The 26,469-nt window shown below is 41.6% G+C and overlaps 1 protein-coding gene across 1 annotated transcript in view; it reads left to right on the forward strand.

Annotated features, from left to right (window-relative positions):
* LOC141171989 (free fatty acid receptor 2-like) overlaps nucleotides 1-14,698 on the forward strand; it is a 64,041-nt gene extending 49,343 nt beyond the window's left edge. The window contains exon 2 of the mRNA XM_073655743.1: nucleotides 13,175-14,698. Within this exon, the coding sequence (XP_073511844.1) occupies nucleotides 13,175-14,150 (976 nt within the window). The 3' untranslated portion in view covers nucleotides 14,151-14,698. The remainder of the gene's footprint in view (nucleotides 1-13,174) is intronic.
* Nucleotides 14,699-26,469: the final 11,771 nt, after the last annotated feature.

Raw genomic sequence — 26,469 nt, forward strand, 5'->3', positions numbered from 1 at the left:
CGGGGGACAGATCGACGGTACTCCCACCAGTTTATGTGCAGGTACGACAGTGTCTGTCCCTGGCTGGAGTGGGAGGGGGGTGGAACATCCCAGTAGTGTAGGGGCAGATAGGGGGAGCAGTCTGGGTAAGGCTAGGAGCTCATTGGGTGCTGGTCACCTGAGCTCACACATAGAGGGAGTATATAAGGTGGGCACCATCTTAGATCAGGGTCAGTCTTTTGTAGAGTGAGTCAGTCTGTCAGAGTTTAGTCAGAGGAGCAGAGCAGAGAAGCTCAGCCAGAAGGGCTGACAGGGAGTTGTGGTTCCGGCTGGGCCCAGCTCCAAGGCCGAGTCTGAGAGAGAGAGAGAGGAGTCAGAAGGACCCAGAGAAGAAGAAGGAACCCCAAGACCCCAGAATACAAGCAGCAGGGTGAAGGGTTGGCACCCAGGGTACCGGATCCCAAGCTGGCAGAGGACAAAGCACACCTTAGCCAGAGACCGGAGGTCGTGGGCAGGATCTGCCACGACCCTCACTAAATCCACTAGGAAGGCATACCAGGTATAGGGTCAGGGAACCCACAAGGGGTGTACCCACCAAGAGACCCGAGGGAGCCGGACATAGGTGGATCCCTGGTGAGAACGGCCAGAAGAGAGGGAAAGTCAGACAGGAGCTCAGGACCACGCTCCAGAATTGCTTGGGGGTTGGCCGAGTCCAGGACCTGGTGGACGCAGCACGGCTCGGGTGGTCGCTTCAGGCCAGAGTGACCATAAGAACACCCGTAAGTAAAAACCTCTGAACTGCACAGCCCGACTCTGAGTCTTCTTGCTTAGCTCTCCTGCACCTGCACAACCACCATCCTCTACATCTGACCCCCTGAGGCTATACCCCTCCCGTTGGGGGTTATACTACCACAGCTGCACACATACCAACAGCCTCAGCGGACCCTGCTGCAGCGGCGGCCTTTTGACCGCAAATCAACGGGTGGCGTAGTCGACACTAAGAACATTTAACAACATCTGTAAAGACTGCCACACACTGAGTTTGACACCCTGGGCACGGACCGGGTCGCCGCCACTCGGAGACTACAACCCCCATCTGATCCGGTTCCGGGTATCCCCAAACAGCACCGGCCCAGGGGGCGCGTCAGTTATATTCTTGTACATAGGGGCAGTATTATAGTAGTTATATTCTTGTACATAGGAGCAGTATTATAGTAGTTATATTCTTGTACATAGGGGGCAGTATTATAGTAGTTATATTCTTATATATAGGGAGCAGTATTATAGTAGTTATATTCATGTACATAGGAGCAGTATTATAGTAGTTATATTTTCTATGTAGCGGCAGTATTATAGTAGATATATTCTTGTACATAGGAGCAGTATTATAGTAGTTATATTTTCTATGTAGCGGCAGTATTATAGTAGTTATATTCTTGTACATAGGGGCAGTATTATAGTAGTTATATTCTTGTACATAGGAGCAGTATTATAGTGGTTATATTCTTGTACATAGGAGCAGTATTATAGCAGTTATATTTTCTATGTAGGGGCAGTATTATAGTAGTTATATTCTTGTATATAAGGAGGAGTATTATAGTAGTTATATTCATGTACATAGGAGCAGTATTATAGTAGTTATATTTTCCATGTAGCAGCAGTATTATAGTAGATATATTCTTATACATAGGAGCAGTATTATAGTAGTTATATTTTCTATGTAGTGGCAGTATTATAGTAGTTATATTCTTGTACATGGGGGCAGTATTATAGTACTTATATTCTTGTACATAGGAGCAGTATTATAGTGGTTATATTCTTGTACATAGGAGCAGTATTATAGCAGTTATATGTTCTATGTAGGGGCAGTATTATAGTAGTTATATTCTTGTATATAAGGAGCAGTATTATAGTAGTTATATTCTTGTACATATGGTCAGTATTATAGTAGTTATAATCTTGTACATAGGAGCAGTATTATAGTAGTTATGTTCTTGTACATAGGGGGCAGTATTATAGGAGTTATATTCTTGTACATAGGAGCAGTATTATAGTAGTTATGTTCTTGTACATAGGAGCAGTATTATAGTAGTTTTATTCTTGTATATAGGGAGCAGTATTATAGTAGTTATATTCTTGTAAATAGGGGGCAGTATTATAGTAGTTATATTCTTGTACATAGGAGCAGTATTATAGTAGTTATATTTTTGTACATAGGAGCAGTATTATAGCAGTTATATTTTCTATGTAGGGGCAGTATTATAGTAGTTATATTCTTGTACATAGGGGGCAGTATTATAGTAGTTATATTCTTGTACATAGGAACAGTATTATGGTAGTTATATTCTAGTACATAGGAGCAGTATTATAGTAGTTATATTCTTGTACATAGGAGCAGTATTATAGTAGTTATGTTCTTGTACATAGGAGCAGTATTATAGTAGTTATATTCTTGTACATAGGAGCAGCATTATAGTCGTTATATTTTCTATGTAGGAGCAGTATTATAGTAGTTATATTCTTGTACATAGGGGGCAGTATTATAGTAGTTATATTCTTGTACATAGGGGGCAGTATTATAGTAGTTATATTCTTGTACTTAGGGGGCAGTATTATAGTAGTTATAATCTTGTACATAGGGGCAGTATTATACTAGTTATATCCTTGTATATAGGGAGCAGTATTATAGTAGTTATATTCTTGTACATAGGAGCAGTATTATAGTAGTTATATTCTTGTACATAGGGGGCAGTATTATAGTAGTTATGTTCTTGTACATAGGAGCAGTATTATAGTAGTTATATTCTTGTACATAGGAGCAGTATTATAGTAGTTATATTCTTGTACATAGGGGGCAGTATTATAGTAGTTATGTTCTTGTACATAGGAGCAGTATTATAGTAGTTATGTTCTTGTACATAGGAGCAGTATTATAGTAGTTATATTCTTGTACAAAGGAGCAGTATTATAGTAGTTATATTTTCTATGTAGGAGCAGTATCATAGTACTTATATTCTTGTACATAGGGGGCAGTATTATAGTAGTTATATTCTTGTACATAGGGGGCAGTATTATAGTAGTTATATTCTTGTACATAGGGGGCAGTATTATAGTACTTATATTCTTGTACATAGGGGCAGTATTTTACTAGTTATATCCTTGTATATAGGGAGCAGTATTATAGTAGTTATATGCTTGTACATAGGAGCAGTATTATAGTAGTTATATTCTTGTACATAGGGGGCAGTATTATAGTAGTTATGTTCTTGTACATAGGAGCAGTATTATAGTAGTCATGTTCTTGTACATAGGGGGCAGTATTATAGCAGTTAGATTCTTGTACATAGGAGCAGCATTATAGTAGATATATTTTTGTGCATAGGGAGCAGTATTATAGTAGTTATATTATTGTACATAGGGGGCAGTATTATAGTAGTTATATTCTTGTACATAGGGAGCAGTATTATAGTAGTTATATTCTTGTACATAGGGTCAGTATTATAGTAGTTATAATCTTGTACATAGGAGCAGTATTATAGTATTTATATTCTTGTACATAGGGGGCAGTATTATAGTAGTTATATTCTTGTACATAGGAGCAGTATTATAGTAGTTATATTCTTGCACATAGGGGGCAGTATTATAGTAGTTATATTCTTGTACATAGGGGGCAATATTATAGTAGTTATATTCTTGTACATAGGAGCAGTATTATAGTAGTTATGTTCTTGTACATAGGAGCAGTATTATAGTAGTTTTATTCTTGTATATAGGGAGCAGTATTATAGTAGTTATATTCTTGTACATAGGGGCCAGTATTATAGTAGTTATATTCTTGTACATATGGGGGCAGTATTATAGTAGTTATATTCTTGTACATAGGAGCAGTATTATAGTAGTTATATTCTAGTACATAGGAGCAGTATTATAGTAGTTATATTCTTGCATATAGGAGCAGTATTATATCAGTTATATTTTCTATGTAGGGGCAGTATTATAGTTGTTATGATCTGCTACCAGGACTAAGGAAAGACAGGAGAACTGTCCCTACAATAGAACTAAACTAGATCCCTACGATGTAACGGGGAACCTGATCCTGCGATCAGACCCGCTAAAGTCCTCGGCTAGTCTGAACGAAGACCTATAGATGTGAGGGAGGGATCCCTACAAGAACTAGGGACTGGGATAAGTTGGACACCTCCTAGCAGAAATAGTAGCAGTCAAAGACAAACACACAACAAAAAGCATAGAGGTCAGAAGACCTAGCAAAACTAACAGAGAACGACAACAGAGCACCAAGCTAGCTCAAGAGTAGTAAATACAATGAAGTCCAGCAAGACCAGGAGGGCGGAGCCGGATTAAATAGGCAAAAATGGTCATGTGACCAGCAAACTAAAAAAAACCTAACAGGAGAGTTCTAACAGTACCCCCTCTTCTAAGAGGGTCCTCCGGATCCCCTAGGCCTAGGCTTACCAGGAAACCTCCTGTGAAACGCTCTGACAAGTCTGGAAGCAGAAACATCATCCGCCCTCACCCATGAGTTATCCTCAGGTCCGAAACCCTTCCAAGCGACGAGATACTGCAAACTCCCTCTATACCGTCTAGAATTTAGGATGCGGGAAATTTCATATTCCCCGTCCTCCACCACCGGAGGAACAGTGGCAGAGGCGTCACCATCAGACACATCAGCTTTTTTCAACAGAGAAACATGAAACACCGGGTTAATCTTCCAGGACGTAGGAACCTCCAACCTAACAGCAGATTGGTTAACTATCTGAAGCACCTTAAAGGGCCCTACGAACTTGGGACCCAATTTTTTAGAAGGAATCCTCAATCGCAGATTCTTAGAGGACAACCAAACCATGTCACCAACAGCAAACAAAACCTCTTGCCGTTTCCTATCAAAGTACCTCTTAGATTTTTTGTTAGCCTCCTGAAGATTACCACGCACATCCGTCCAAAGTCTCTCCAAATCACCGGAAAAACTCTCCTCCTCAGGCACAGCCGAAACCAATTTGGAGAATGACCCAAAAGACGGATGTCTCCCAGAACAACAAAAAAAAGGCGAACACCCAGCAGAAGAGGATGTATGGTTGTTAAGAGCAAATTCAGCAAGTGGCAGAAACTCAGACCACCCCTCTTGATTGTCTGCCACAAAACAACGCAAGAACTGCTCAACATCCTGGTTCTTCCTTTCTGTCTGGCCATTAGACTCAGGATGATATCCAGATGAGAACGACAAATGAACTCCCAACCTGTCACAAAAGGCACGCCAAAAACGAGCCACGAACTGAGGTCCCCTATCAGAAACAATGTCAGTAGGAACACCATGTAGTCTGACAATTTCCTTGATAAAGGCCTTAGCGAGTGTCTTAGCGCAAGGCAGTTTGATGAAGGGAACCAAGTGACACATCTTGCTAAAACGGTCCACGACCACCCACATGACCGTGAAACCTTCAGAGGGGGGAAGGTCAGTAATAAAGTCCATAGCCAGATGTGTCCAAGGTGCACTAGGAACCTCCAGAGGGCAAAGCAACCCCGCAGCAGGAGCATGCGAAGACTTGGATCTAGCACACACAGTACATTGGCGCACCCACTTAATGACTTCCTTCTGCCATCCAGGCCACCAAAAACTGCGACCCACAAGTCTCTTGGTCTCAGAAATTCCTGGATGACCTGCCAACCGAGACTCATGACACTCAACAAACAAATCTCTCCTAAAGGTCCTAGGCACAAACAACCTCCCATGAGGAGTGTTAGATGGGGCATTCTCCTGAGCTTTAAGAATCTCATCCTCCAAAACGGAGTCTAAAGCAGCAATCACAACACCTTCTTGTAAAATGCTCTCCTCTTCCTACTCAACACCGACCATGGGAGAAAAGCTGCAAGACAAAGCATCCGCTTTAACATTCTTGGTACCCGGGATGTAAGTAACGGAAAAATTAAACCGCGAGAAAAAAAGTGCCCACCTAGCCTGACGGGCATTCAAGCGCTTGGCAGCATCAAGATAGATCAGATTTTTATGATCAGTGAAAACCTGAATGGGAAAATCAGCACCTTCCAAGAGATGACGCCAGTGTCCAAATGCGAGTTTAATCGCCAGCAATTCCCGATTACCAATATCGTAATTAAGTTCAGTCTCAGAAAATTTTTTTGAAAAAAAGGCACAGGGATGTGCTCCATCCTTGTTTTCCTGAGACAACACCGCACCGACCCCCACAGAAGAAGCATCAACCTCAACCAAAAACGGCTTAGTCACATCAGGCTGCATAAGGATGGGAGCAGAGGTGAACCTCTCCTTTAGAAACACAAAAGCTTCAATGGCCTCAGAAGTCCACTGAACCGCATTAGCACCTTTCCTGGTGACTGAGATCGGTCAGTGGTTTGACAATAATAGAAAAAAATTTTATGAATTTTCTGTAATAATTGGCGAAACCCAAAAACCTCTGTATCGATTTCAAACCAATAGGCCTAGGCCATTCCTGCACAGCTTGAACCTTAACCGGATCCATCTCAAAACCTTCACTGGAGATAATGTAACCCAAAAAACTAATTCTCTGTACAGCGAACTCACATTTCTCCAGCTTAGCAAAAAGCGAATTGTCCATTAATAACTGTAATACCTCACGTACGCTCCGCCAATGAGACTCCAGATCTGGCGAATAAATCAGAATGTCATCCAAATACACACCCACATTTTTGCCGATTAAAGGTGTAAGGATGTCATTAATAAGATTCTGAAAAAATGCTGGAGCATTGGTAAGACCAAAAGGCATCACCAGATTCTCAAAATGACCCACAGGAGTGTTAAAAGCAGTCTTCCATTCATCACCCTCCTTCATGCGCAACAAATTGTATGCCCCCCGGAGATCAATTTTAGAGAACCACTTGGCCCCCACTAACTGGTTAAATAAATCAGGAATCAATGGCAGTGGATAAGGATTGCGTACAGTAATTTTATTAATCTCACGAAAGTCCAGACAAGGACGTAAACAGCCATCTTTTTTTTTTACAAAAAAAAATCCAACAGCCACAGGAGACTTGGAAGGCCTAATGTGACCAGCGGCCAAGCTTGTCTGTATGTATTCCTCCAAAGCCTTTCTCTCAGGAATAGTAAGATTAAATAAACGACTTTTAGGAAGAGTCGCTCCAGGGACAAATTCAATGGTACAATCATAGTCTCTATGGGGAGGCAAAATTTGTGACTCCTCCTCAGAAAAAACTCTCCAAAAATCCTGAATAGGTACAGGTAATTCCCCTTTATCCACAGCAGCAATGCGCCCGTTACAACACTTGTCATAACACTTAGGGCTCCAGGACTTAATTTCATTGGTAGACCAATCCAGTACAGGATTGTGCAATTTTAACCAGGGTAACCCCAATATTACTGGAGAAGGCAAATTATCCAATACCACCAAATCCAAATTTTCTTGGTGAATACCATTAATAGTGAGGGGAAATTCACAGACCTTATGAGTAACACTCTTCAAGGGAGAGCCATCAACAGAAACCACAGCAATAGGGGATGACAAAGTTTTAGGTTCTAATCTAAGTTTTTCCAAGAATCCCTCATCAATCACATTCAGAGTAGAACCACAATCCACAAATACCCGAAATTCAATTAATTCATCCTGAGCAGCAGTAGTGGCAGATAGGAATACTCCCTTAGAATTTAAACAGGCAATACGGGCATAACTGACCATTTTTTTTTCTTTCTTCATACGAAGCACACAGTTCTTAATAAAATGACCAGAATTTCCGCAATAGAAGCACAAGCCTTCAGAAATCCTGCGATCTTTTTCCTGAGAGCGGGGTGCCATCGCCCCTATCTCCATCAGCTCTCCATTGTCAGCACAGACCCTCTCAAGACTCGGAGCTGACATAGCAGAGGATTTGCTCTCATTAACCCTTGCACGCAGTCTCCTGTCCACCCGTAGAGCTAATTGCATTGCCTCCTGCAAGTTTCCAGGTGTGGGATAAGCAATCAGTAAATCCTTAACCCTTTCACCTAGCCCTGCAAGAAACAAGCTTTTCAAAGCTGAATCGTTCCACCCCACCTAGGCAGACCACCGACGGAAGTGAGAACAATATTTTTCTACATTACCTGATCCCTGCCTCAAACGTCTCAATTCAGACTCAGCAGATGAGACACGATCAGGATCATCATACAACAAACCCAAAGCAGAAAAAAAACTATCCACTGATCTAAAGCACGGATCACTAGGTTGGAGAGAGAAGGCCCATCCCTGAGGATCTTTGCGCAAAAGTGACATTATGAACCCTATGCGCTGTGATTCATCACCAGAGGATCCGGGTCTCAAACGAAAATACAATAAACAAGCATTTTTAAAAGAAAAAAAATCTTGTTGTTCGCCAAAAAATAAATCGGGCAGACGTACCTTTGGTTCCACAAAATGTGCTCCAGAACAGCTACTCACGTGTTGTTGGAGCTTGGCCACCTCCAGAGAGAGTCCCTGCAAGCGTTGAGCCAAATCTTGAACCGAGACCATGATGGAAAACTGGAGGTCTTTCCTTAGAGAAAATTTTTTTTTTTTCCTTTTAGGGCTGGACTTACTGTTATGATCTGCTACCAGGACTAAGGAAAGACAGGAGAACTGTCCCTACGATAGAACTAAACTAGATCCCTACGATGTAACGGGGAACCTGATCCTGCGATCAGACCCGCTAAAGTCCTCGGCTAGTCTGAACGAAGACCTATAGATGTGAGGGAGGGATCCCTACAAGAACTAGGGACTGGGATAAGTTGGACACCTCCTAGCAGAAATAGTAGCAGTCAAAGACAAACACACAACAAAAAGCATAGAGGTCAGAAGACCTAGAAAAACTAACAGAGAACGACAACAGAGCACCAAGCTAGCTCAAGAGTAGTAAATACAATGAAGTCCAGCAAGACCAGGAGGGCGGAGCTGGATTAAATAGGCAAAAATGGTCAAGTGACCAGCAAACTAAAAAAAAACTAACAGGAGAGTTCTAACAATAGTAGTTATATTCTTGTACATAGGGAGCAGTATTATAGTAGTTATATTCTTGTATATAGGGAGCAGTATTATAGTAGTTATATACTTGTACATAGGAGAAGTATTATAGTAGTTATATTCTTGTACATAGGGAGCAGTATTATAGTGGTTATATTCTTGTACATAGGAGCGGTATTATAGCAGTTATATTTTCTATGTAGGGGCAGTATTATAGTAGTTATATTCTTGTACATAGGAGCAGTATTATAGCAGTTATATTTTCTATGTAGGGGCAGTATTATAGTAGATATATTCTTGTACATAGGGTGCAGTATTATAGTAGTTTTATTCTTGTACATAGGGGGCAGTATTATAGTAGTTAAATTCTTGTACATAGGAGCAATATTATAGCAGTTATATTTTCTATGTAGGGGCAGTATTATAGTAGATATATCTGTGCACAGAAGAAAGCTCCTTCCACGCAATATGGGAACTATGATCACGCTTGCATCATGATGGGAGGGTTATTCATAGTGACACAATGAGTTTAGTTAATTTTATTAAGATTAGTATCAGAATATTATGCAAGTCACTTGTTTCAGAATTACATTTTCCTGTCTTGAAGGAAATAAAGCCTCCTTGTGAAATCTCGGGAACCACCACTAGTGTGCTCTGCTCGGTTGTGTTGTATTGAGGCTTGTTGATTGCTTTGCTGGATGCACACACAATGGTGCCTCCAGTTTCTCGGCAATCCCAGGTACATATATTCCTTTCCCGCGGCAGCTGTGTCAATACGACTTGTTTATGGACAGTGCTGTATTAGGACAGATTGGGAGAGGATATCAGCAGTCTGACTACAGACCAGATAAAGGATGCACTGCCTTATCATGCGCTATGTTGACTCTGCCCACATCATGTAATCTGGCTGCAAGCGGCATAATTAAAATGTAAGTTTAACTGATAAAAAAGTGCATTATGGATAAATTAATGAACTTTTAAAAATAATATTAAGCAGCCTACTAGAGGAAATAATTAATAGGAGCATATCATAAAAGGCTGCTTTGAGACACATTGAAATGAGCGTTTGTACAATAGTTTCCTTTAGAAATAATCATAATAATATTAGGACATGTTCTTTAGGGTATGTTCACACCAAGATTCTGGCTCAAGGCGAGGGAGGAGAATACACTATTGTTTCCTACTTCAAAACATTCCACACTGACCCATGGGAATATTCTAGACTCTAATTTCCTATTGGTTCAGGAAATTCACATGCACATAAGCAGCAATGATCAGGCTCAAATATTATGTCTTGTATTGAAGCATCTAATGAGCGTGTGCAAAAGTCATTGTGAAGGGAAAGAGAGCCGTGTCTGCGGTGATATTGTTTTGGATTGTTACCTGTCATTGTTACCTGTCATTGTAATCTTGCCTCTGATGACTGCTGAAAACTCTGCCTGAAAAGAAAAGGAGTCTAAAATACCCCTAGTGGCCAGTGTGAAAATTTTAAGATTGCTAATTTTGTATTTTAATAATGATCGTGATATGAAATAAAAAACTTATTCTAGAAACTAAAAATTCTGCTGGATATCTGAACAAGCACAGACTCTATATTTTCTATAAAAATGAGTGCAAATATGTTCATAATCAATGGACTTTTTACCCATGAATCCTAGAGGGGTTGGCCACTGAAAATAAGTTATCCCCCTATCCCATTGCTTATTAATGGTGGGGGTCCGACTGCTGAGACAAACACCATTAACATGGAACATGGAAGTGTTATCCCACTCCATTTATTCCCTTTGAGGCTGCTGAACATTGCAATCGGCTTTTTCCATCAGCCCCATTTAGAATAAATGGATTAGCGATCTGGCATCCTATCGGCTAGGTAGAAGGCGGACAAGATTTCCAGCAAGTGCAATGGAAAGGACAAAAACATTATTTATTAGTAATTAATAAAATATCAAAAGGGAAAAAAGAAAACAGAAACACACTTAGCCTACGCGTTTCGAGCACTAAGGCTCTTAATCATGGCACTATTCTATACTATAATAGGGCTATAAGAGTCTTAGTGCTCGAAACACATAGGCTGAGGGTATTTGTTTTTATTTTTTCCCTGGGTAGTCAAGAGGTCGGGGATCAGATATCAAGAGTGCTCCTTGTAAACCAGGGGTTAGCACAAAGGCGTAGTTGGGTCACAGTCCGAGGTCAGAATTCCAGGAAGGTAGCAGATCGAGACAAAGGGGCTAGGCAAATGGATGGTCAAAGGCAAGGTCAAAAGTCGGGTAGCAAAAAATCAAAAACAGAGCACTGGAAAAACAAAGTAAGTGCACCACTGAGCTAAAGCTACAACTGGCAATAATCAAACACTGACAGCCAGCTGGCGGTTGGGCTGTCACTCAATATCAGATAAGTTGGAAACGCGTCGATTGCATCCATTGCTTATCTTAAATCTATTAGAGAGAAGCTGATTCATGCAAATTATCTTATCAACATCAGACATTTAATTGAAAATATTTATTACCGTGTTGGCGACAGACGCTGACCTGCCGAGCAAGGAACAGTTTAATTAATGTCTGGCTCAACAGATTGCTTCATAAGGAGTCGTATAATAAAAGCTCATGAGTCATATCCGGCTTGGAAATCTTTACTGTTTAATAGGGAAATTAAAAAATATATATTTTGTTAAAAACAGGACAGGAAGAAAAAAAGAGGCCACGTTAGTAAAGTGTGATCGCTGGGCAGGAATCCTGAGGACGGCTTCTTCATCCATGGCTCTTCATTTGATTAGCTGCCTGGCGAGACATCCTTGTTGCGGGTGATACACGTTTGACATTGCACTAGGCTGGGTAATCAAAGGACTAGCCACGGATTCTGCCAGGTAAAGGGTGGTTCTTAGGAATCCTGTTCGGCGGCCAATGAACATTGACGTGACCACTGGACCAAGTCCTGCAGATTGATTAGCCCCAACTATCGTTATTCACGTGGAGTAAGATAAAGCTGAAGTATCTAGTATTATGAACAACAGGGAAACAAAACTCCTCCAATGTATTGTGCATAGGCCCTTCCATTCAAACCTCAATATTATAATATTTCTAACCATGATATCACTTGTATCTTGCTTTTTTTCGCCAGTTTTCTCCTCTATAGACTAACTCTAATTTCAGTTGTTTCTGAGCTAGTGGGTGAAGACTAGCTGATATGATGTCTCCCATACACAGCACACAACAGACAGACATGAGGGATTCCTGCTCTCTTGTCTCTATGTAGCAAATTTTCAGGTGCGTCAGCAGCATGGAGGACATTATACAGAAGTACTGAACAGTGTAGCTGTGAATCCAACACTGATCTGAAATAAAAAGCTAGAAAATGGCAGCATATGTGGCATTATTCAGCAGTACTGAGCAGTGTAGCTGTGAATCCAACACTGAGCTGAAATAAAACACTAGAAAGTGTCAGCATAAGGGAACTATTCAGCAGTACTGAGCAGTGTAGCTGTGAAGCCATCACTGAGCTGAAATAAAACACTAGAAAGCAGCAGCGTAGGGGAATGATTCCACAGTAATGAGCAGTGTTGCTGAGAATTCAACACTGAGCTGAAATAAAACACTAGAAAGTAGCAGCATATGGGGCATTATTCAGCAGTACTGAGCAGTGTAGCTGTGAATCCATCACTGGGATTAAATAAAACACTTACTAGAAAGCAGCAACAATAGTCTGTCTGTGACTCTTTTTTTTCACCTTATTTTTCATTCGTCAATGGACGGCTATAATCTGACTCCTCAATGATCCATCAGTCCTTCCTGCTTTGACCACTGCAGATATTAATTGTGAATTATGAGTTCAGGAGGCCAGGTGAAGAGATAAAGTGGCTCTAAAGTGGAAAAGTTGTCTCTGATATATTACAAAGTTTCTTATAATCGCTTGAACTATTGATTTATGCCGTTTAAATGACAGCGACCATTTAGTTTCCCGTAAAAGGTAATTTTAGGCTTACTGTCTAGTCAGTGACCAACATCAGTATTGGAGATCCATCGATTATACCTGTTATACCTAATAGTCTTACAAATGCCCTTTCTTATGGGAATATCCTCACGGCAGATCAGTATGTCTTAATTGTCAAGGATGAGACCCTACTTGCAATCATATGGAGGTAATGCCAAAAAAATGTCAACATTTAGGTCAATGAAGTTCCAATTGTTGTTCTTTTTTTTCAGGGGCTCTCAAGGTGTTCAACAGAACAATCAGTTAGTCCTGGCCGTCTACATTTTCACTTTCCTGACGGGTCTGCCTTCCAACTTGTTGGCTTTCTACGCTTTCCAAGCCAAGGTCCGTAAGAAGCCAACTCCGGTGGACATCCTTCTCCTCAACCTGACCATCTCAGACCTCGTCTTGCTCCTTTTCCTTCCCTTGAAGATGCGGGAGGCTGCCACTGGGATGATTTGGGATATGCCATTTTTTCTTTGTCCCCTTACAGGTTTTTTCTATTACAGTAGCATCTACATCAGCACGTTGTTCCTCATGGCCGTCAGCGTTGAACGTTACCTTGGAGTGGCTTTTCCAATTAAATACAAGCTCCACCGAAAACCTTCCTACGCAATATTTGCCAGTATCATCTTCTGGTTCATAGCTTGTGCTCACTGCAGCATTGTGTATGTGGTCCAGTACTCGATACCCCACAACGAACCAGACACCAACAAAACCAAATGCTATGAACAATTTAGTAAGGAGCAACTTAGGATTCTTCTCCCGGTACGTTTGGAGTTAGGTGTGCTCCTCTTCTTCATTCCATCCATTATAACTCTTTTTTGTTACATAAACTTTGTACGGATTCTGCTGTCCCTACCCAACATCCAAAAGAAGCGTAAGCAGCGAGCCATCGGCTTGGCTTTGGCCACTCTCGCCAATTTTTGCATCTGCTTTGCTCCCTACAATATATCTCATATCGTTGGATTCATACAGAATGAGAGTCCATCATGGAGGGTGAACGCTCTTCTACTCAGCACATTCAATGCCGCGTTGGACCCGATTGTTTTCTATTACACATCAACGACGGTGAAGAATACTTTCTTCAACTTTGCGGCTAACATTTTTGTAAAATTAAGGAACCTTTGGCCGTGTAAGAAGTTCTGTTCATCCCTGGCTGATGCTCCATTTAGGAGAGAAAGCAACACAGAAAGGTCCTCCACTTGAGACATCATGGACACTGAAGAATGTATGATATTCGGGAGATACGGACTGTGCTTTATGTTGAAAATTTTGTTTAGCTGGAAAAGCTTAAAGAGAGTCAAAGTTAACAGAAACTTTCATCAAAAGACTGAAAATTTTAGAGATTGGAGAGATGCTATAGAGATCTGAAGAAATGAAGGAATCATGACGGATTTGGCATGAAATGTATAATGATGTGTATTTATAATGGCCCTGAATAGTTCGTCAACTTAGAAATGTTTTAATTGATACAAATATTCCAGAGCTGCACTCACTATTCTGCTCGTGCAGTCACTGTGTACATACTTTACAATACTGATCCTGAGTAACATCCTGCATTATACTCCAGATCTGCACTCACTATTCTGCTGGTGCAGTCACTGTGTTCATACATTACATTACTGATCCTGTACTGATCCTGAGTTACATCCTGTATTATACTCCAGAGCTGCACTCACTATTCTGGTGGTGCAGTCACTGTCTACATACATTACATTACTGATCCTGTACTGATCCTGAGTTACATCCTATATTATACTCCAGAGCTGCACTCACTATTCTGCTGGTGCAGTCACTGTATACATACATTACATTACTGATCCTGAGTTACATCCTGTATTATACCCCAGAGCTGCACTCACTATTCTGCTGGTGCAGTCACTGTGTATATACATTACATTACTGATCCTGTACTGATCCTGAGTTACATCCTGTACTATACTCCAGAGCTGCACTCACTATTCTGCTGGTGCAGTCACTGTGTACATACATTACATTACTGATCCTGAGTTACATCCTGTATTATACTCCAGAGCTGCACTCACTATTCTGCTGGTGCAGTCACTGTGCACATACATTACATTACTGATCCTGAGTTACATCCTGTATTATACTCCAGAGCTGCACTCACTATTCTGCTGGTGCAGTCACTGTGTACATACATTACATTACTGATCCTGAGTTACATCCTGTATTATACTCCAGAGCTACACTCACTATTCTGCTGGTGCAGTCACAGTGTACATACATTACATTACTGATCCTGTACTGATCCTAAGTTACATCCTGTATTATACTCCAGAGCTGCACTCACTATTCTGCTGGTGCAGTCACTGTGTACATACATTACATTACTGATCCTGTACTGATCCTGAGTTACATCCTGTATTATACTCCAGAGCTGCACTCACTATTCTGCTGGTGCAGTCACTGTGTACATACCTTACATTACTGATCCTGAGTTACATCCTGTATTATACTCCAGAGCTGCACTCACTGTTCTGCTGGTGCAGTCACTGTGTACATACATTACATTACTGATCCTGAGTTACATCCTGTATTATACTCCAGAGCTGCACTCACTATTCTGCTGGTGCAGTCACTGTGCACATACATTACATTACTAATCCTGAGTTACATCCTGTATTATACTCCAGAGCTGCACTCACTATTCTGCTGGTGCAGTCACTGTGTACATACATTACATTACTGATCCTGTACTGATCCTGAGTTACATCCTGTATTACACTCCAGAGCTGTACTCACTATTCTGCTGGTGCAGTCACTGTCTACATACATTACATTGCTGATCCTGAGTTACATCCTGTATTATACTCCAGAGCTGCACTCACAATTCTGGTGGTGCAGTCACTGTGTACATACATTACATTACTGATCCTGTACTGATCCTGAGTTACATCCTGTATTATACTTCAGAGCTGCACTCGCTATTCTGCTGGTGCAGTCACTGTGTCCATACATTACATTACTGATCCTGAGTTACATCCTGTATTATACTCCAGAGCTGCACTCACTATTCTGCTGGTGCAGTCACTGTGTACATACATTACATTGCTGATCCTGAGTTACATCCTGTATTATACTCCAGAGCTGCACTCACAATTCTGGTGGTGCAGTCACTGTCTACATACATTACATTACTGATCCTGAGTTACATCCTGTATTATACTCCAGAGCTGTACTCCCTATTCTGCTGGTACAGTCACTGTGTACAGACATTACATTACTGATCCTGAGTTACATCCTGTATTAAACTCCAGAGCTGCACTCACTATTCTGCTGGTGCAGTCACTGTGTACATACATTACATTACTGATCCTGAATTACATCCTGTATTATACTCCAGAGCTGCACTCACTATTCTGCTGGTGGAGTCACTGTGTACATACATTACATTACTGATCCTGTACTGATCCCGAGTTACATCCTGTATTATACTCCAGAGCTGCATTCACTATTCTGCTGGTGCAGTCACAGTGAACATACATTACATTACTGATCCTGAATTAAATCCTGTATTATACTCCAGAGCTGCACTCACTATTCTGCTGGTGCAGTCACTGTGTACGTACATTACATTACTGATCCTGTACTGATCCTGAGTTACATCCTGTATGATACTCCAGAGCTGCATTCACTATTCTGCTGGTGCAGTCACAGTGTACATAAATTACGTTACTGATCCTGAGTTACATCCTGTATTATACCCCAGAGCTGCACTCACTATTCTGCTGGTGCAGTCACTGTGTACATACATTACATTACTGATCCTGTATTGATCCTGAGTTACATCCTGTATTATACTCCAGAGCTGACCTCACTATTCTGCTGGTGCAGTCACAGTGTACATACATTACATTACTGATCCTGTATTGATCGTAAGATACATCCTGTATTATACCCCAGAGCTGCATTCACTATTCTGCTGGTGCAGTCACAGTGTACATACATTACGTTACTGATCCTGAGTTACATCCTGTATTATACTCCAGAGCTGCACTCACTATTCTGCTGGTGCAGTCACTGTGTACATACATTACATTACTGATCCTGAGATACACCCTGTATTATACTCCAGAGCTGCACTCACTATTCTGCTGGTGCATTCACTGTGTACATACATTACATTACTGATCCTGAGTTACACCCTGTATTACACTCCAGAGCTGCACTCACTATTCTGCTGGTGCATTCACTGTGTACATACATTACATTACTGATCCTGTACTGATCCTGAGTTACATCCTGTATGATACTGCAGAGCTGCACTCACTATTCTGCTGGTGCAGTCACTGTGTACATACCTTACATTACTGATCCTGAGTTACATCCTGTATTATACTCCAGAGCTGCACTCACTGTTCTGCTGGTGCAGTCACTGGGTACATACATTACATTACTGATCCTGAGTTACATCCTGTATTATACTCCAGAGCTGCACTCACTATTCTGCTGGTGCAGTCACTGTGCACATACATTACATTACTGATCCTGAGTTACATCCTGTATTATACTTCAGAGCTGCACTCACTATTCTGCTGGTGCAGTCACTGTGTACATACATTACATTACTGATCCTGTACTGATCCTGAGTTACATCCTGTATTACACTCCAGAGCTGTACTCACTATTCTGCTGGTGCAGTCACTGTGTACATACATTACATTACTGATCCTGAGTTACATCCTGTATTATACTCCAGAGCTGCACTCACTATTCTGCTGGTGTAGTCACTGTGTACATACATTACATTACTGATCCTGAGTTACATCCTGTATTATACTCCAGAGCTGCACTCACAATTCTGGTGGTGCAGTCACTGTCTACATACATTACATTACTGATCCTGAGTTACATCCTGTATTATACTCCAGAGCTGCATTCACTATTCTGCTGGTGCAGTCACAGTGAACATACATTACATTACTGATCCTGAATTACATCTTGTATTATACTCCAGAGCTGCACTTACTATTCTGCTGGTGCAGTCACTGTGTACATACATTACATTACTGATCCTGTACTGATCCTGAGTTACATCCTGTATGATACTCCAGAGCTGCATTCACTATTCTGCTGGTGCAGTCACAGTGTACATACATTACGTTACTGATCCTGAGTTATATCCTGTATTATACCCCAGAGCTGCACTCACTATTCTGCTGGTGCAGTCACTGTGTACATACATTACATTACTGATCCTGAGTTACATCCTGTATTATACTCCAGAGCTGCACTCACTATTCTGCTGGTGCAGTCACTGTGTACATACATTACATTACTGATCCTGTATTGATCCTGAGTTACATCCTGTATTATACTCCAGAGCTGACCTCACTATTCTGCTGGTGCAGTCACAGTGTACATACATTACATTACTGATCCTGTATTGATCCTAAGATACATCCTGTATTATACCCCAGAGCTGCATTCACTATTCTGCTGGTGCAGTCACAGTGTACATACATTACGTTACTGATCCTGAGTTACATCCTGTATTATACTCCAGAGCTGCACTCACTATTCTGCTGGTGCAGTCACTGTGTACATACATTAAATTACTGATCCTGAGATACACCCTGTATTATACTCCAGAGCTGCACTCACTATTCTGCTGGTGCATTCACTGTGTACATACATTACATTACTGATCCTGAGTTACACCCTTTATTACACTCCAGAGCTGCACTCACTATTCTGCTGGTGCATTCACTGTGTACATACATTACACTACTGATCCTGAGTTACATCCTGTATTATACTCCAGAGCTGCACTCATTATTCTGCTGGTGCAGTCACTGTGTACATATATTACAATACTGATCCTGTACTGATCCTGAGTTACATCCTGTACTGTACTCCAGAGCTGCACTCACTATTCTGCTGGTGCAGTCACTGTGTACATACATTACAATACTGATCCTGAGTAACATCCTGCATTATACTCCAGAGCTGCACTCACTATTCTGCTGGTGCAGTCACTGTGTACATACATTACATTACTGATCCTGAGTTACATCCTGTATTATACTCCAGAGCTGCACTCACTATTCTGCTGGTGCAGTCACTGTGTTCATACATTACATTACTGATCCTGTACTGATCCTGAGTTACATCCTGTATTATACTCCAGAGCTGCACTCACTATTCTGCTGGTGCAGTCACTGTGAACATACATTACTGATCCTGAGTTACCTCCTGTATTACACTCCGAGCTGCACTCATTATTCTGCTGGTGGAGTCACTGTGTACATACATTACAATACTGATCCTGAGTTACCTCCTGTATTACACTCCAGAGCTGCACTCACTCTGCTGGTGCAGTTACTGTGTACATACATTACATTACTGATCCTGAGTTACATCCTGCATTATACTCCAGAGCTGCACTCACTATTCTGCTGGTGCAGTCACTGTGTTCATACATTACATTACTGATCCTGTACTGATCCTGAGTTACATCCTGTATTATACTCCAGAGCTGCACTCACTGTTCTGCTGGTACAGTCACTGTGTAAATATATTACATTACTGATCCTGAGTTGCATCCTGTATTTTACCCCAGAGCTGCACTCACTATTCTGCTAGTGCAGTCACTGTGTACATACATTACATTACTGATCCTGAGTTACATCCTGTATTATACTCCAGAGCTGCGCTCACTATTCTGCTGGTACAGTCACTGTGTACATACATTACATTACTGATCCTGTACTGATCCTGAGTTACATCCTGTATTACACTCAAGAGCTGCACTCACTATTCTGCTGGTACAGTCACTGTGTACATACATTACATTACTGATACTGAGTTACATCCTGTATTATACTCCAGAGCTCCACTCACTATTCTGCTGGTGCAGTCACTGTGTGCATTCATTACATTACTGATCCTGAGTTACATCCTGTATTATAGTCCAGAGCCGCACTCACTATTCTGCTAGTGCAGTCACTGTGTACATACATTACTGATCCTGAGTTACATCCTGTATTATACTCCAGAGCTGCACTCACTATTCTGCTGGTACAGTCACTGTGTACATACATTACCTTACTGATCTTGTACTGATCCTGCGTTACATCGTGTATTATACTCCAGAGCTGCATTCACTATTCTGCTGGTACAGTCCCTGTGTACATACATTACATTACTGTTCCTGAGTTACAGCCTGTATTATACTCCAGAGCTGCACTCACTATTCTGCTGGTACAGTCACTGTGTACATACATTACATTACTGATCCTGAGTTATATCCTGTATTATACTCCAGAGCTGCACTCACTATTCTGCTGGTGCAGTCACTGTGTACATACATTACATTACTGATCCTGAGTTACATCCTGTATCATACTCCACAGCTGCACTCACTATTCTGCTGGTGCAGTCACTGTGTACATACATTACATTACTGATCCTGAGTTACACCCTGTATTATACTCCAGAGCTGCACTCACTATTCTGCTGGTGCAGTCACTGTGTACATACATTACATTACTGATCCTGTACTGACCCTGAGTTACATCCTGTATTATCCTCCAGAGCTGCACTCACTATTCTGCTGGTGCAGTCAATGTGTACATACATTACATTACTGATCCTGAGTTACATCCTGTATTATACTCCAGAGCTGCACTCACTATTCTGCTGGTGCAGTCACTGTGTACATACATTACATTACTGATCCTGAGTTACATCCTGTATTATACTTCAGAGCTGCACTCACTATTCTGCTGCTGCGGTCACTGTGTACATACATTACATTACTGATCCTGAGTTACATCCTGTATTAAACACCAGAGCTGCATTAACAATTTTGCATGCTGCAGAGCTTAAACCCCCTTGAACAAATTGACTGTTTCCAATAACAACCAGCAGAATATTGAGTGCACAGATAACGGTAAACGTTCTTCACTTTTTGGTTATTCTTTAAATGCAGAAAGTGAACATGTAACTAAATGAAGATGTTGCTCTTAGTTTTGTTCTTACTGGATCCAATCCATTGTAACAGTAACCATTGTATCGCTGTACATACTTATACACCTGCACTGATACATGTTGAGATTTTGTTATTTTTACTGATACATATATTGTGACGGTGATTATTCTGATCAGTGATTTTGTATTTCTTATTTGTTCAGCAAAATGTATCATTTTACATTTTGGAAAAGATTGGAAATTATTGGATTTTGTAAAGTTTGCACCTGAACCTTTAATTCCAAAAAAGAGACCAATGGCATCTCTGCGCATAAGAGAACAGACGTGAAATATTGAAAAGCGTCTTATAGAATTTATTAGGGATTTTGATTTTATGGGTCTTAGACATTTGGACCTTCTGATCCTGGAGGTTGAGTATAGTTACATGACAGGACCTTGTGCTTGGGTTTTTATTGTATTTATTTGTTTTTACTTTTTAGTGATACATTTTATCTTGCTGAAAATACCATAATTGCCCATTTTTTGGGAGTGGACCATGTTTCAATGTTTATATTACTTTTGTATAAATGCCCTATAAAACCAGCCTTACAAAATAGTCACTTCACAGTTTAATTTTTGTAATATATGATGCTCTTATCTATGTGAGATACTTGTATGTAATGTGCCATACTACTGAAGACTGTACAGAAAATGATGTACTTATGGTCTGACAGGTCTCACGTAAGGTTTGGATATCTGAGAGCAGCATGATGTAGTGGCAGAGACCCTGATTCCAATGATGTATCACTTACTAAGCTGTCTGCTGCGGTTTTGATAAAATCACTGTTTTCTCTGCTGCAGATCTAGCAGTTCTCTGAATGCTGAACCCTCTATAACCCCACCCACATCACTGATGGGCTATGTTCTGTGTATACTGTGCATAGGCAGAAATCAGCCAACCACTGATTGGCTGCTTTTTGTGTACACTGTGCACAGACAGAAAGCTTCCAACCACTGATTGGCTATTTTCTGTGTACACTGTGCATAGTCAGAAAGCTGTCAACCACTGATTGACTGCTTTCTGTGTGCACTGTGCATAGGCAGAAAGCTGTCAACCACTGATTGGCTGATTTCTGTGTACACTGCGCATGGGCAGAAAGCTGCCAACCACTGATTGGCTGCTTTCTGTGGACACTGTGCATAGGCAGAAAGCTGCCAATCAGTGGTGAAGGCAGAGTTATACTACATGGCAGCAGGCTTACTAGTCCTCTTTTAATAATCTCCTGCTGATAAAACAGCGATTTTACAAAAAAAACTGCAGCAAGCAGCCCAATAAGTGATGCATCACTGGAATCAGGGTCTCTGCCCCTATGCTATGCTGCTCTCCAAGTAGTAAAAACCTGGTGACAGATTTTTGTAAGCAACCAATGAAAGTTGCATTGTAATTGGTTAAATAAATAAAATAGATGGATTTTGATTGTTTGGTACGAACAGCATATCCACTAAGAGGGACTTCATATATGGGGACCACTCTGCCTGTGTAATGCAACATGTGAACCATAGAGAATCTGAATATTATGTGCAATGCAAAATAAAGATATTTTTCTACATAAAGAATTTTGTGTGAATCTTTTTTGATTGGGTGAAAATAAAAAGTTTTGCATTCATTGTAAGAAGAGATTTTTGAGGAAACTCCAGTTTATGCCCCTAATTTTTAGGTTACATGTACAGGATATATTTTTCAGGTAGATTCTGCCTGGAATTTGCCTGAAAAAGAGCTAAAAAACATAAAAAAAACCCTGTTGGTGTGCACATCCTCTAAAGTAGAAAGAAGACACATAATATCCTGTTGGTCGAAGGCAGCAGCTTTTATTATTTATTTTTATCAATTTTTATTTTTAATTTTATTACAAATTTTTTTAATTTATTGAGCCCTCAAAATGCCATGAAAGACCTTTGGGGGACATTTCAATATTTAAACACTTTTTTTAATCGATTTCCCCTGTAACTTGTTGCTCTTATATTAGCCCCAGTTATAGGGGAAAAATTCTACATCCTGGCTGTATAGCAGAGCTGACTGGGTCCCCTAGGATTTCTGATCCCTCAGTACACCAAGCTATTACATGTATTGAGGTGGAGGCACCATTTTTGTCAGGCAGACATTTGGTCCATATAAAGGAAACAGTCATTTAAACAGCGTTATTGAATAACATTGGTCCTAATGCTGTCCGTGTGAGGTCACTTTTTTTTGCATAGACAGTGCTTGGACCAAACATATGGTAGTGTGAATGTAGCCTAAGTGTCACAGGGATACCGCGACAGAGAGAAGCCTGAATACCATGGTATCTAGTTTCACACACTCCTGCACTTGTTAGAAGTACTTCACCATCTTATCAAACAGTGCAGTTTTTTTCCTTGTTGCCAGTGCAAGGGTTAATATGTTCAGTTGAAGCTCCTAGAGCTTTCCAACCTGGATTGTCTCAGCTGTTCAGTGTTGACCGCTCCCCTCTGCTATATATGCTCGCCACTGGCACTTAGAGATTGCCAGTGTTAATTCTTACGGCCTGGTTCTGGAGTTGGAGGTGAAGTTTGTGATTGTAGTTGGTGTTTTGGAGATTGTTCAGGAGATTGTTGCTTGGAGTTTTGTCTGTGTGCACATCCTCATCCTCTCTTATTTGGTTTCTCCTTCCTTTAACTCGTCTGTGCTCCACTCTGCAGTTTGGTGAGTGTGTTTTGTATGGTTGGTATTTTCATTTATCCCTGTCAGTCTTCCCTTGTTTGTCTGGTTAGTGTGTTCCTATACACTTCAGTTTCCCACTACCCTGGGTGGGGTAGTGGACAGATCAGGGTAGATATAGCAGCATAGCAAGGCACGAGAACCCTGCATCTCCACCTTCAGGAGTGCTCTGGGGAACAGGGATAGACTAGGGCGCTACTAGTTCTAGGGACTTGGTTAGCGTCCAAAGTTCCAACACCAACGTGACACTAAGTGTGTTCAACTGCAGTTGCTACAGCATGCCGTATATGTTGCCAAGCTCCAGAGATCACACCAGGAGGCAAGCTATCAAAGCTTCAATAACCAGCATCAGAGATAACTCAGATCCCCTTCATTAAACCCCTTAGATGTCATGGTCAATAGTGATCGTAGCATCTACGTGGCTACACACAGGGACGGTTTCTCTGTCAGTCAATGCACTTCCTCAGTGGAAGGACATCTATGTCAATCACTAAACCATACAGATATCTCTTTACATTTTCTAGCAGCTTCTGAAGCAGCTGTATTGTGTCTTATGACGTTAGAGGGGGGAAATTGTAATATGTCTGTACTTCCCAACATTTGACTCTCTATGCATAGAATATTTTAACACACCACAAAAAAATCCTGTGAAAACAGAAAAACTAGCAAAACAATTTGCATTATCCACTTACGCTTTTAGTGTCCACATCATGGAATGATCAAAAAAGAAATGGGGTGGTTGAAGATACAGTAGTGTTCAAAATAATAGCAGTGTGTTCAAAAACATGAGTTAAGCACAAAATCTTTATACTACTTTTTATTTCCAGCATTGGGAACATTGCACACTGTTTTCTAATTCAAAACATGAAGAGAATGTAGATAATTTTTAACTACTTTACAGAAAATAACAAAATATGAACATTGGGTTGTTCTAAAAAATACCAGTGTATGCATTTGTCTTTCCAAACTCACAATATGTGCTTTATTTTTTTTAGGATTTAGCATTCCTGTGAATCACTAACCTAATATTTAGTTTATACCCACAGTTTTTAGAGCTGCTTCACATCTATGTTGCATAGAGTCAACCAACTTCTGCCACCTGTCACCTGTTATTCCAGCCCAAGATGCTTTGACTACATCCCACAATTTTTTGCCATTTGTTGGCTTTGCCTCAGAAATGGAATTTTTGATGTCACCCCTCAAATCAGATTAAGGTTCGGGGATCGGGCTGTCCACTTTATAACCTCAATTTTGTTGGACTGGTGCCAAGATTTTGCTTGTTTATTGAGTGTTTAGGGTCGTTGTCTTGTTGAAACACCCATTTCAAGGGCATATCCTATTCAGGATAAGGCAACATGACCTCTTCAAGTATTTTAATATATGAAAACTGGTCCATGATCCCTGGTATGCGGTAAACAGGTCCAGCATCATACTAAGAGAAACATGCCTGTGGCGCCCCTGCGGGTCCAGTCGCCACAGAGGTACTGCATCTCAGCCAGAGGTGTGGTACCCCATTCTCGGGAAAGGAGGGAGCACTACCCGGGACCCACACACCCACATCCAACACCACATCACTCCAGTAGGGAAGGGCGAGATTGCTCCTGAGGGAGAGCTCAGTCCCTGTCCCTGTCTGGAGGAGGGAACTAGGTAGAGGAGGTGGGTGGAGGAGGCAGTTTAGGGGAGCACACAAGGAAGGACTGAAGGTAGAGGGGACCATGTAGAATGACAGTTAGTGACGTGGGTCACATGACAGAGAGTATAAAAAGACAGGTAGAAACATCTAGAAGCACCCAGTGAGTAAGGACCGTTGAGGAGTAGGGTCCAGACAGAGTGAGGGCCCAGTCAGAGGGGCCCAGTAGGAGAGAGAACGAGAGGAGCGAGGGAGTCAGAGAAGGGCTCCAGAGACAGAGAAGGGATCCTAGGGGCACTGAAATTGTGGAGTCCACCCGTGCGTCCGAACTCACGCCAACCATAGTTAGGAGAAAGGATCAGGTCGCAGTAGGGTACTGGCCTCAGACTAGTGGAGGACTGCAAGACTCAGCTAGCAAACCAGAGGTTGCGGTATCTCTAAGTGCCATAGCCAAAACCACACACATTCGCTGAAAACGTGGCCATATAGGACCAAGGGGACAGAGAGGATGTCGCCCAACAAGGCCCACGGCCACTGGCTCGGGAAACAGTGTGTGAGATGCAGGGCAGGAGGGTGAGAGCCGGGAACGGTACACAAGAAGGGGGTCCCGATCAAGTGCACCAAGTTATCTGAGAGTTGGCTGGATCACTTCCCTGGAGGACACAGGACTCGGTGGGCTGTTATAACCTGCTGGCAGTTGTAACCTGGAACATCATAAGAACTGTGAGTAAAAACTTGAAGACTGCACCCCGCTATGTCCTTGACTTAATTGCTGCGTCACCTACCTTGCACTACACCAACAGCAAAGCTACCTCTTTAACTGCCCTGAGGCCTAGCTCTACCCATGGAGAGCTGAACTATCACTGCTGCATCACCAACGGCCCCAGTGGATCTGAAGAGCAGCAGTGGCCACCTATAGCCACATACCACGGGTGGCGTCACAAAACTTTATCCCCAAAACTTTATTCCCCTCTGTTATTGACCGCCCGGGGCCACGCACCGGGTCACGCCACCGTGACTATCCCAAAAGAACCGATCAGCCCGGCGCCGAGTACTCCACAGCCGTAGGGGGCGCGTCATGCCCATATCATGATGCTTCACCACCATGTTTCACTGTCTTCAGAGTGTACTGTGGCTTGAATGCAGAGTTTGGGGGTCGTCTGATGAACTGCTTGCGGCCCTTGAACCCAAAAAGAACAATTTTACTTTCATCAGTTCACAAA

The sequence above is a fragment of the Phyllobates terribilis genome, unplaced genomic scaffold (assembly GCF_046119375.1).
Source record: "Phyllobates terribilis strain yellow unplaced genomic scaffold, ASM4611937v1 Scaffold_12__6_contigs__length_324123572, whole genome shotgun sequence".
Lineage (NCBI taxonomy): Eukaryota > Metazoa > Chordata > Amphibia > Anura > Dendrobatidae > Phyllobates > Phyllobates terribilis.